The sequence below is a fragment of the Trachymyrmex septentrionalis genome, unplaced genomic scaffold (genome assembly GCF_001594115.1).
Source record: "Trachymyrmex septentrionalis isolate Tsep2-gDNA-1 unplaced genomic scaffold, Tsep1.0 scaffold80, whole genome shotgun sequence".
NCBI classification, from domain to species: domain Eukaryota; kingdom Metazoa; phylum Arthropoda; class Insecta; order Hymenoptera; family Formicidae; genus Trachymyrmex; species Trachymyrmex septentrionalis.
Window position 1 is genome coordinate 2,959,086 of NW_017305988.1, and position 13,558 is coordinate 2,972,643.

The following is a 13,558-nucleotide window of genomic DNA, read 5'->3' on the forward strand; positions in this document are numbered from 1 at the left end:
TAAACTACCGTAAAAATGTTGCATGCCAGAATGAAGAATCCAGAAATAATGCTAAATGTCTGAAACATTCTCCAGGCAAGACACATTATCACATTAGGAGTGAAATGATATAAGCCTACAGCCACCAACGCCAGTAATATCGTCCAAACGATATACTTGATGCGCATCCATAAAAATGAACCCACTCTCTTAGAGACATTGTCAAATATGTGTACCGGCAATAAGCTGACATTGATGATTAGTAAGGTGCGTGATGCCTCCACTTTGGTGAACCAAGATTGCACCGCTGTAACCAGCAAACACTTAAATGGGAAGAGAACAGAACCACACAGTAATGCCCAGATTAAAGGTTTAACAAAAGGTCTCAGTATAATGTAGAGACCGTAACCAGCTCCCGAGACGAGACACAGGAAGAAAAGTGCAACAGCGTTATAGATTCCTTGCTTCAAGGCTTTCTCTTGGCCTGCGCTGAAGCCTGACAGCATGTTGAAAAGATTATCCATCGGTGAACGAATGTTCTCCATCGTTATACGGTGGATCAGTTGATTAACTATATAATAGTGACAATAACTTGATTCGAGCTGCTCGAACACTCTTTAAGCTTTCTCGATGCGTCATCACGTTCATTCTTAGGCTATGTTGATGTTCCATCCAAAATTAACTGCCTGTACTGAAAATCCGAGTGAAAATCTATAAATCTGCACGTAACGTAAATTGTATTTTCATCACTGGTTGCTAGCAATAAATTTGGAACACAGTATATACTGTGACACAACAGCCTTAGCATTGATGCACTTCCCCCTCCCTTGATCCTTCCCACACCCACCATCCACCATACACACATATTCATCGTATACACAACATATACATATAGGTATGTACGCATTAACCACATGGATTAGAATCTATCATATTAAGCTATTGACTGCGTTCAGCATACTCAATAATTGAGTTAGCGCTCGCTGCTATTAATGCATATTAGTGCATTCAGAATGTCAACCGCTCACTGAGCGCTCAATGAACTCTTTCATCTGATTGGCATATTCCATTAGATCTTAAAATATAGATCAATCAAATGAAAGAGCTCACTGAGCGCTTAGTGAGCGGTTGTTCTGAATACATGTATCCAATGTATTCTTCTACATCTACAATCTAATTGGATGACGTAAAAAAATACACCAATAAGAGCGGGCGCTCACTCAACTGTTGAATCTATTAGCAAATACGCTCACCTCTCGAACTACGAGGATGCAGAATTCACTTGATTTATCAATGAAAATCCACAGAACGAAAACGTCACAGTGAATGATCCAATATATACGAAACAAGGTAACTTTACATAATAAATTAATTAATAGAGAACACTTACACTAAACAAACAAATCTTATAATTCTTCTACAAGATTATACAAGAACTTCTATTTAGTAAACATATCTACATATTTTTATATTACAAAATAATAAAATTGGAAACAAAATCGTTTATGTGAGAACATAATCTAAATACATTACAAATATATTACAAATATAAACCAAATTCTTACATAAATATATAATCTTAAACAAAACGTAAATTTAATTATATATAACATATACATGTCTTTCATATTTTATCTATTCAAGCCGATCGTTTTATTATATCTTGAACTATCTTGAATGCTTACTTTATTTTGTCTTATTACTGGCACGATAGAATATCTTTCATCTTCTCTTCTTAATCTTTTCTTTCTTTTGTTTTTCTTTACAATAATAAAACACATGAAAATGTATTGTTATTATTTTCTACAAATTACATTCCATAATTTGATCTGTTTCATTCAATATTGATTTATTATTCAATATCACTTAATATTATTTCTCATTTCATTATTCTCCTGAAACAAAAGTTTTTTATAATAAAAAAGTTATATAATATTTATTTTGTTGAAATCTTATTTAATTTAATTATGATGAAAGAAATGTTTACCGTAAATGTAAGGAAATTATGATTAGTTTCATTCTTATTAATGGTTTCCAAATATTCTTTTCTTGCATCAAGAACTTCTTCAACTTGTCTTTTATATTTTCTTGCTAATTCCAAGGCTCTTTAATTAAAGACATTAAGAGATATTATAAATTAGTTTCTTTTAATAAATGTAAAAAATAGAAAAATATACTACGAGTAACAATACTTAACATTTAATAAGTATTAATCTCGCAAACACAAACAGAGTAATAAGTTTTAAGTCTTAAGAAATTGATCAATGACAGACGAATGTGAGAAGAAAAATCGACTGTGATTGATTAATTTCTTAAGGCTTACTATTCTATTGTGTTTGCGGAGTAAGATAACTACCCTATATGACCTAGAGTGCTTAATATATTGTTTACAAGCCATTATATGAGGAATTTAACGCATTTATAAGCTGTGCAGATTATTCGTGATGATTTGATTGCATCAGTTTATTGTTCAATTTGTTTATTTGTCAATCAGTTATGGATATTGAAATCTGCTATGTTCTACATAGGTTTATTTATTGGTTTCATGGTAAATGATATAGTCCTACCTCATGCAACATGTCGACATTCATTGAAAAATATGCGGATATTAAACAATTTGTCAATCGCCCTCACTATTAATGGTTCGAGATTTTTTTTACGCGTAAACTATTTCCACATTTAGTTCTTCAACGTACAGTTGAACTGTTCGTCGACCGATTTCATTACGAAAATACATCGAATAATGATTGATGTTTGTTTCCTATTTCTTGTTTTTTACCTTTTGCTTTTTTCTCCTTTGCAACCGTTTTTTCAACAATTGTATTTTTTGCTACATATTTCTTGTTTCTTTCGCTAACTTTTATCTCAGACGATATCAAACAAAAAACCAGATAAGAAACAAAAAGAGGTTCGATAAACGTTCGATAAATGTCCGACAGTGGTTAAAAGTGGCTCAACAAACATTCGACAGTAATTCAAGATAGACGTTCGACAACGGTTAAAAATGTTTTGATAGATGTTCTACAGTGGTTCAATAAATGTTTCATAATGTTTCGAAAATGATTCGACAGATATATTTGACAATAGTTCGATACCCGCAGATAGCCAAATCTGCCGAAATCATATATTACTATTTGTTTGCTATAGTAATTTCTTTTTCATATGTATAAAATACACATGTATACACATATACACGTGTATTTTCAAAACACGTTTAAAATGATTTCTAATAACTATGCGCGCGCGCGTACTTGAGAGAGCGTGTGCGTATCGGATTGCGTGTTTTATAATTATATTTCGCTTAACTTTCTAACGTACCTATTCCAATTATAAATTTGAATATTGATATGTATAGCCTCTTTAATCAAACTGCTTTGTAACAGTATACCTTCTGCCATCGATAGATCCCCTGCCAGTAATGCCATTTCTGCATGTCTTTCTGTAGCAGTGGGTAAATTCTGAAAACATAATACAATTTCAATTATTTAAAACTATCTTAATAAATAAGTAAATATAAATAACATATAAATACGTATAATTACCTTGATGTATTTAATATAATCTACTTTATCAAATCTATTAATAGCAGCGTAAGCTTCTTCTGCAGCATGCAATTCTTTGTTATCAGTTGTCATAACAGCCATGCAAGTCCACAATATCTCATTCTGACAACATAAAATATAAAATGATTACATGTTACATTAATTTCTGTAAAACAAATAATAAAATTAATATAAAGAGATAACATGGATTAAAAGAGAAACAATATAACAAATTTTCTACATTATCTTTCTCTTAGTTTTATTAAAATTTTCACAAAATAATAAATATACGTATGTATTTTTTAAGTAATTTAAATTTAAAAAGTATAAACTACTAATCAAATATTCTTTTTCATAACGTAGATTTATTTGTGGCAATATAAAAATGCAGAAATAAAGATTATTATTATATAACACAATTTTCTAGCTCGAAATTATGAAAACAATATCTTCATTGAGTAAGAAATAGATAAAAAAAAAACAAACTTAAAATGTCGAAATGAAATTAATTTATCAACAGAGAATTCAATAAATACTAACATTGATTCCAACACCGAATTGCGTAGTCTTTTTTTACATAATATGATTTCTCTAATTATTCTGCATAATAAAAGTATTAAATAAAGTAATATTACGAAATGAGAAGAAAGAATGTACATAGTTGCTTTAAAAAAATGTGTGGGCAAATTATGGATCATTTTTTAAATAATCAATGTGTTTTTTACACCTATTGATTCATCTCATTATTTTGTTATAAAAGTATTATGATTATATCAAAAAAATCAACATTTTATAAGATATTTAATATTTCATGTGGCAAAATAAAGTATAAAATATCTCGTAAACTATTGATATTCTGATGTTTGTATCTTAATATTTTTTATATGATTTCCTTGGAATCTTGGAAACACATCCATCTAAAAAAGATCTATGACCATCATAAATTATCCCCCTCGAAACAAAGTAAATTCCACTTGAAACATTTGTTGGAATAGTTCGGAAAATAATTACGTCCGAAGACTCGAAGTTTCAAATAGGACACCCTTCAAGCGGCATTATATTAATATATTACATTGAATATTACCTGAGCTATACGACAGAGGGAAAGCGCTTCTTTCAATTTATTGTTTGATATGTGTTCGTGAAAACTTGTGAAGAGATTGTAAAACGATGAAGCTACAATAGCACCGTCTCCACGTCTTACCATAACCATACCATTACGAACACTCACAATGTTAGGTTGTTTTCCAAATTCGCTGTTTAAAAATATTTATAAACTGTTAAAATAAAATTATTTAAGATAAAGATTATATGAACAGATTAATTACACATAAGTGATGTAATTAAGTATAATATTTTACATTATTAAGTATTTAAATATATGTATAAATAAAACATCAATTAAACACATTCTAAAAATTGTGTGTGTGTGTGTGTGTGTATGTGCGTAAAAAGATTATAATCTAAAAATCGAATGCATATACGCATAGAAAATTCGAAAGTTGAGAAATAAAAAGAATGAATAAAGTAACCACATAAGATATGAGTCCCATCCAAAGAATGGACGCTCATCTGGTATCCATTTTATGTTTTAATTATGTCCACAAAGAAAGGACGCTCACGTTCTTTAGACATCCAGTGTATGGATGCCCAATTATTTCAGTTTTGAAATATATTATAGTTTGTATTATTCTGAACATAAATATCTCTTAAACCAAAAAAATTGCCCTAACCGCAAAAAAATCAAAAAGACTATACACTATAAATACATCATTAAATAAGATATTCATGAACAATACCTGCTTTCCTTATCAATTCTTGTACGTCGTATTACTTTACGATCACTATAGTGAACACAATTGGGACATAGCCATACTGACAGATTCGCATCCAACATTGCAGCTAATATATTTGCGTCGGTTGCCCATGCAATATTTTGTGCCATTCCAGCTAGAATATATAATTAATTTAGATGTCTCTATGAATTACTAATTTTAGTAATTATACAGAGTTGTTTCAGGACTTCCAAGATAAATTTTAGAAGGTGATAGATTACCTCATAAAAAAACTTTTATTTAAGAATCTGTGTGTTCACTTACGCATTTTTAAGGAACTACGCCTTTGATCGTGCGTCTAACAATGCTATATATAATTCACGTTTTTTTCTAAGTTTTTCTGCTAAGAAAAAAAGATACTAAACAAAGCAAAAATGTGAATTAGTATAATCTTAGACGCAATGATACTTTGCGATAGATAATTGCGTACCTCACAGACAATCTGAACAAGAATGGAATGTTTCTTAAAAATCAGAGAACACAACATCCTTAATATAAGTTGATTCTTTGGTAAGATTTACTAACTGTTAAAGTTTATCTCAAAAGTCCTGAAACATTATGCACAATGTTAAATCTACATTGTCAAATTTAATCTAATTTGAGTTGCCACTGTTCTTACTCAATATATCATTATTTTATATTAAAAACATAATAAAGCTGAATAAAGTTTAGAATAGTTCAAATTGGGTTAAAATTAACACTGAATAAAATTTGACTCAATTTGAACTGTTTTAAAATGTTAAACTCTACTGGTTTAGTATAAAATAACTATTATGTCGAGAGCAGGAATAACGATTTAAATTAAGTTAAATTTGACATTATAAATTTAACAGAGTGCAGGTCCTTGTATATGTGATCCACATTCCTTTTCATCTCGTAAATTAACAGAGATAGATTTAATAAATATAACATCGCATTGACGATTGACGTGTTAATATGTTGTCATCAGTGCAAACGTCAAAAGTTGAGAAATAAAAAGTAATGAATAAAGTAATCACATAAGATATGAGTCCGCGCACGACCGAAACTGAAAAGATAGTAGTCACTAGCATAAATTTAAATAAAAAAACCTTGTATAATTTGTAAAATAATTTTATTATGTCATGCATGTTGTATTCATTAAATCGGATGCGACAACTCTTATTATATTAAAGTATTTACTATATCGTGCAAAAATTATACCTACCTTTCCATTTTCTAATATAGACAATTTTTCTAATTGTAAGCGATCACCGTGCTTATAATAGAGTTTAATTAAAACCATTTAACTTATATTAATATATTATATTTATTAAATCTATTTCTGTTTACGAGACAAAAATGTGTGTACGGTCATTTATACGGAGGGACACTCTGTTTATGATAATTATACAGGATATCCTATTTTAAAGGATTCACTTAAATGTCTCAGAAATACTATATTAAATCTAAAAATAATTCAGAAAAACAGTTTTGTGATTTTGAGAACATGTGAAATGAGATCATTGGTGGTTTCCAGGCGAAAATAAACATCGGAGCATAAGTAAAGAGAGAGTAACAGAAGCGTAAACGAAATTTCTAGGAGGTGAAAATTGATACAAAACGTAAAAGAGACATTTACGCTTCTTTTACATTTTGTTGTTTCAATTAGTTTTATATATGGTTCTGTTACTTTCCCATTACATTCGACTTACGCTCTGATTTTTATTTTCATCAAGGTTGTTGAGATTGTCAGGGCAAAGTTACTTTGAATTTTTTTTAAATGGAATTCGCCATTTTTTATTGCATATTCTTGTAGCTTATCTCGACAGCTTCTCAAAACACTATAATAAAATATTTTTTTATTAAGTACTTTTCGTGTTATACAACGATTTCAAAGTTATAATACTGGCATTAGCATTATCCAAGATATTCAGCCAATGGCTGAAATCTCTTGAACGTTGCTCAGACTTTGATAACATTTATTAACATCAAGGCCGAAATTAGAAGTTGTTTCTCTAATTTTTGTTTTTACATAAAAATGAAAATAAAATACAATCTCCAATGGCCTTGATCTTAATGTGATCCAATGTTATCAAGAGTGTAATAATAATTTTGAACAACATTTAAGAGATTTTAATTGTCATTTGGATATCTTGAGTAATGCTAATGTTGGCGGTACTATTTTCAAATTTTATAACTCGAAAAGTATTTAATAAAAAAATATTTTATTATAACGTTTTAAAGAGCTCTTGAGTTAAATTATAAGATAAGAATATGTAATAAAAAAAATAGAGAATTTTGTTCAAAAAATTCTAATTGTAAGTTATACGGATCTTGCACTAATTTTGACAATATTACCCAAGATCAAATCAATGGTATCATTTTATATCCCTCTCGAAGTCACAAAATTTTTATCTGAAACATTTTTTCGATGTAACGTAATGTTTACAAGATATTAGAGCGAATATTTTAAAGTCATACACCCTATATATCTGCATATATAATATTACATACCTATTTTGCAAATTCTTCCAAAGCCTACAGTTCTTATTGCAATTAAAAATAAATCTTTATTGACATCTATTAATGCCAATTGTCGATCTTTTATATCACCACGATAATTTAAGGCCACTTGCGTCACGTTGTGCAGATGTAAATGCGATTGACCTTCTATTATCGGCTTGTTGTGAGGTATTTCCAAAATATGAAGCACTAAAAAATAAATATGAGAAAAACAATTTTTTGTTTTTACATAAAAATGAAAATAAAATACAATCTCCAATGGCCTTGATCTTAATGTGATCCAATGTTATCAAGAGTGTAATAATAATTTTGAACAACATTTAAGAGATTTTAATTGTCATTTGGATATCTAATATTGGCTGCGCCAATTTTATTCAGATTGGTCGCAAAATATCGATCGAAAAATACCGATAACATTATATAATAAAAGTGTTTTTAGATTTTCGATTGCAGTTTTAGTTTCGAAGTAATTTTAATCTAAAGTTTGTTGATATCGAAACACTAGATAAAGCTAGTGGTAGCGTCGTGAATTTGGTCAACGCGGCACGAACATATACACAATGACGTTCACATATCAAGCGGTCAAGCGGCTCGTTTCATATTTTTATGCATTTGGCGTTGAGACGCTACCGCGTCGCTTGATTCTCTCTGAATTAAGATTATAGCCGTCTGTTAAGTAATGAATAATTTACAACTATTAAACGTAAGGGATATTTCTAGAGTTTAAGTATGTCTATTATTGTGTATATTCTGCAACTTAAGTATATTTCTATTATTGTGTACAATCATAGATCTCATTTTGCCCTATAAGCAGGAAGGTGGATCTCACTCCGCGTGGTAAGTTCCACATAAGTTTATAATCTTCCACGGAAAGCGAGATCATCTTAATTTGGATATATCCGATGCATTTTATCAATACAGACATCTCAATTATAATATTTGCTTGCTGACTAAAAGTATTATGAATATTTTATCGCTTAATGTTGATAACTCATTTTTTCATACACGATACATTTCGATAAAATACGAATGTTCAAACACAAGAGATTAAACAATAAACTATTGGTTACAACGCGAACATAATGTTAATGTTAATGTTAAAAGTATACGTGATATCACTTATTACTGTGAAAAAGCCTTTTAATACGTTTTATTATTAATCTTACGTTTTTCATTGTTTTGATTCCTTATGACCAAAGTATCAGCACACAATGATATGCAAATAGGATGAAGTGGTTCTGAAGAAAAACCTTTCCATCTTGGACTACCCAGTAAACGGCCTTGGTAACTGTATAATGATACAGTATTCCATTCTACTATTAAGAAGTGCCTATAAAAAAGAATTACATTATATAATTACAAATTATATTAGTGCCAATATGCAGAAAGTCTCATTTTTTAAAACGATTATGTGTTTTTTCTTTACATCAATTTATTCATCTTAACATTTATAATATAAAGTATAAAAGTATAAAAGTATTAAAGTACAATAACTAAAGAATAAATAGTTCAAAAGATATTTCATACTTCAACATATGTATGTCAGAATAAAATAACTCGAAAATAATTTTTCGATATCTCCATCTCAGTCTTATACGCAGAATTTTTTATATGCAGAAGAATTAGAGAAACCATAAAATTAATCAGAAAATTATATAATTCTATTCAAAAAGTTAGCGATAGTATCAGGTGACATGGTTCATAACAAACACTAAAATCTTTTTTTAATTATTGTTGAATGGTTGGCCATCTAATATTTTTCATATGTACGCAGAAGACCTCCCCTTACAAATCCTTCTAACATTAAAGTTTGGACGATAGATATAATCTGGTGGATTTTTCTTAATAAGTAAAAGTGTCAGTTTACGTTTTATTTCAAATGTTATGTAAAAATAGAGATAAATAAGAAGCTTTTATCAAGTATAAAAATAAATTAGTTTCTCTAATTAGTTTCAGAAATTTTCAATGTTTATTAGATATGCATATCATCTTTTATTTTATTATATTATTTTGAATACACATTTAATAACTTACTTTTCTGCAAGAAGTACAGCAGAGATGGTACTTGTCTTTAAATTAAATATCGCTGGTGTATTCCAATTTGTGACAGCGTACACATGGCATTGAGCAGGTGTGATGACGACTAAATGATCGAAGCCAAATTCGAGATGTACAACACGATCAGAGATTTCTAATACTTCACGAAATTCGTTGCCGACTTCTCTGACCTCGATTATTTTCCTTCTTATCAACGTTGCTTCATAATTATCCCATTCTAATTTTCTATAATTATATCAAAAACCTATATAAATATACATACATTTTTTATTTTAATAGATAATAATATTGGGTCGGGGAAAAAGTTTCTTCGTATTTTTTAATTCAAAATTGTATATACAATATCTTTGTCAAAAATGAACGAAATTTATAATAAAAAAAAGGGTTTTAAAGCTTGAAATCTCTTTCGAAAGGTTACTATATATTTTAAGTTTTTGTGAGTTTGATAATTTTTACATTTAAAAAACTACGAGCTGAAAAAGATGAAAAATTTTCTTTTCACTTTGGGAGTCTCTCACGTGCTCAAAATAAATTTACGAAAATTTTTTATTACCTACCTTGAAGCTTTCAAAATCATTTTTTGAAATGTTCCTTTAATTTTTGTTCCTGAGTTATTCGCGAGTTAAGTAAAGGAGCATTCTGACTTTAATTGTTCATAACTCCTCGATAAAAATCATCATACCGCAATTTAATAAACAGATTCTTAAAGCTGAAACTTTGTTCTAGCGAATGATATAATTGTAACGAAAATTTTGCAACAAATAAAAAACTTTTGCAAAAAAATTTTTTTTTAATACGAAAAAACTTTTTCTCCAACCCAATATATTAGTACTTAAAATATAATCAACAAATACTCTACTGGAACGTACACGTGAAAACACAACCAATATGAAATAGGAAATAACGGTTATCACTGATTCGTATAATTCCATGGTTAGCACATCTACTCGGCGTTCCAAATTTTGTGGGCTTTCTTCGTTTTTTTCTATTTAAATGAATTAAATTCTATTTGTAGGTACGTAATGCTACGTTTGTTGAGATACTCGCTCTCTTCGGTTTGTAATTGTTCATAGAATGTCGTAGATGTGAAAATCCCGCATTGCCTTTCTTTTAAGTTTGGTGCATACGATAGCTTTTAGTAGATTGTTCGTCGGCCGGATTAACATGGGGCTGGTTTTTCATGATATAGTGCTTATGTATTTAAGAATTCTCGAACGCGTCTTCGCGAGATACTGTCGAATTCCGGTATCATGTCGCGCGGCTCTTTTAATCTCAAGTAACTTCCAGACTAGATTCGAATGTCTTTTCGTATGCGCCCGTATATTACGTTGCAAAACGGTTGCAGTACCTTTTTTTTTAATTTCCGGAATTCAGCCATGCTCGTAGAGCGGTTTCACATAAATGGCCCTTGTTTTAATCCCTTCTTTCGTGATTTTTCTATTGATACTTCATCATTAGCGTGATCTTATTAAACAATTAATTACATAAAACTTACCTATCTATAACATGTCCAGTCAAAAGTTTTCCGTTACTGCATGCCATAGCCACTTGTGTACTATCGCTGGACCAAGCTATGCTATAAATGCTTCCAGTATTCACTTTTTCCATAGAATGTAACCACTGAAACATGATAAATGATTTCACAAGTTGCGATTAATATCATTCATTAAAATCATCTATTTCTATGAATTTTTATTAAATCAACATATCATCATACATTTTTTTATTTTATTTTTCTCTTACAGATAACTACACTTTAATTAATTTTTCTCTAAAGTATATCTATATTTTAATTATAAATTTTAAAATTATTTTCTTTAGTAGCTTAATAGCTTCTAATATGTAAAAAATTATAATTTTTAATAATTAAACAATGCAAATACATAATGATATTGGACTATTCGAGCCAAGTTAGATAGGATAAAGCGGGACTTCCGTCCATTTTTCGCAATAATGTTTACTGAACAAAACATGTTACTTGATTAAAGGTTGTGCTTGTGTTCTCAAAAAGCAATAATGATTGTATAATATAATTATAAGCACGTCATTGCAAAGAGGTATTGTTTGCTATCATTAATTTTCGTTAATTATTTTAAAATTAAAACTGACGGAATAGCCCCGCGCTACCCTATTATTTGCTAATAAACAATAATGTCAAACAATAGATACTTTTGAACGCTTTGATCTTTAATGTGATCATCTTTAGTGAAAAAACATTTAATGCATATTATAATTAGAGCCATAAATGTTGAGCATCGCTTTATATAATTGTTAAGCTAATTTTTCTTTACATATCCATATTTCACCTAAGTGCAGCTATAATTTCACATAACTGATTTATGTGAGACCTTATTGAAATGTACAATTAACACCTTTATGTTTCTTGTGATTTATTTTTATGACGACGAGATCGACCGTGTATTACGGGAACCATCGAGTTTTTCAGAAATGCGATTATCAGATCTCAATAAAGACTGAATCAATCAAATTCTATCTATGCTCAATCAATATAACTACCACTTGAATTGTATTACAAAAATGCTTTTATTTTTTTTTACGAACGATATTGCAACGTAAAGTCCAAACCTAAAATTTTACTTTAAGCACCGTTATCATTATCATTGTCATTATTATTAACATCGTCGACTAATCGGATCGAGAATCACATTTCAAACTTTTACCAATAGATGGCAATCCTAACTTTTTTACTTGTTAATAACATTTTAGTGGACAATGAGCGATAGGTAAAATCTTGCAAGGTCACTCAGGGTCATAATCTTACATGTCAACAGTTATATGTCAAGATCATCGAAGATAAATACACTATTGCACATTTAATAATTTCATATATTTTATACGATTGCTAAAACTTTGCAAAGGTCATAAAATAAAAAAGGACATAAAATAAAAAATTGTTATTAGTAGTAAAAAATATACGTATTTTCATTTACAAAAAATTCGATTCTTACATATCTTTTCCAGAAAAAAATCATGAAAGAGGCATACTTTTTGAAGCCAAAAAAGCTATATATTCTCTTAATAGAGCAAAAAAGAATAGCAAATATAAATTTTAAAATTACCTAACAGTTATATATGTGTGTATATATACTATAAAATTAATCTTACCCCATTTTTATCACAAAGCTTGATTGTATTGAAAGAGCCAACAGCAAAATATTCGCCAGAAGAATGACACCAGCTAATAGCTGTTACAGGGTGATCACCGACATTACTGCAATATAGTTGATGACCAGTGGCGTCCCATACCTGTGTTAAAAACGGTTTTTTAATTTTTTAATCATAAAATAACTTTTAAAAAGGTAAAAATATCTCCTCAAGTATACAAATCTTTCATTGCAGCCAATTATCTGCAAAAGCCTATCATATATGTGTGTGTGTGTGTGTGTGTGTGTGTTACCATTAAAATAACCTTATCATGTGCTGTGTGCGTGCGTGTGTGTATTCTCTCTCTCTCTCTCTCTCTCTCTCTCTCTCTCTCTCTCTCTCTCTCTCTCTCTCTCTCTCTCTCTCTTTCTCGTATATTCGCGATCTCAAAGGTTTCGTCTGCGGTAGGTCGATGGACTACCAGATTATCGAGAATCGACTCTAAAACATTGATTCGTAAACGATTATTGATTGCATTCTTGAATCGATTGAATA

The 13,558-nt window shown here is 29.5% G+C and overlaps 2 protein-coding genes across 2 annotated transcripts in view; both read right to left on the reverse strand.

Annotated features, from left to right (window-relative positions):
* The window catches only part of LOC108754813 (transmembrane protein 245), a 5,038-nt gene extending 4,253 nt beyond the window's left edge, over positions 1 to 785 (reverse strand). The window contains exon 1 of the mRNA XM_018497433.1: positions 9 to 785. Coding sequence (XP_018352935.1) covers positions 9 to 524 — 516 coding nt within the window. The 5' untranslated portion in view covers positions 525 to 785. The remainder of the gene's footprint in view (positions 1 to 8) is intronic.
* Positions 786 to 1,940: 1,155 nt separating this feature from the next.
* The window catches only part of LOC108754783 (intraflagellar transport protein 80 homolog), a 14,742-nt gene continuing 3,124 nt past the window's right edge, over positions 1,941 to 13,558 (reverse strand). Inside the window, 11 exon segments of the mRNA XM_018497372.1 lie at positions 1,941 to 1,958; positions 1,961 to 2,084; positions 3,298 to 3,437; positions 3,522 to 3,644; positions 4,606 to 4,777; positions 5,321 to 5,471; positions 7,832 to 8,029; positions 9,007 to 9,170; positions 9,875 to 10,123; positions 11,394 to 11,518; positions 13,025 to 13,165. Coding sequence (XP_018352874.1) covers positions 1,941 to 1,958; positions 1,961 to 2,084; positions 3,298 to 3,437; positions 3,522 to 3,644; positions 4,606 to 4,777; positions 5,321 to 5,471; positions 7,832 to 8,029; positions 9,007 to 9,170; positions 9,875 to 10,123; positions 11,394 to 11,518; positions 13,025 to 13,165 — 1,605 coding nt within the window.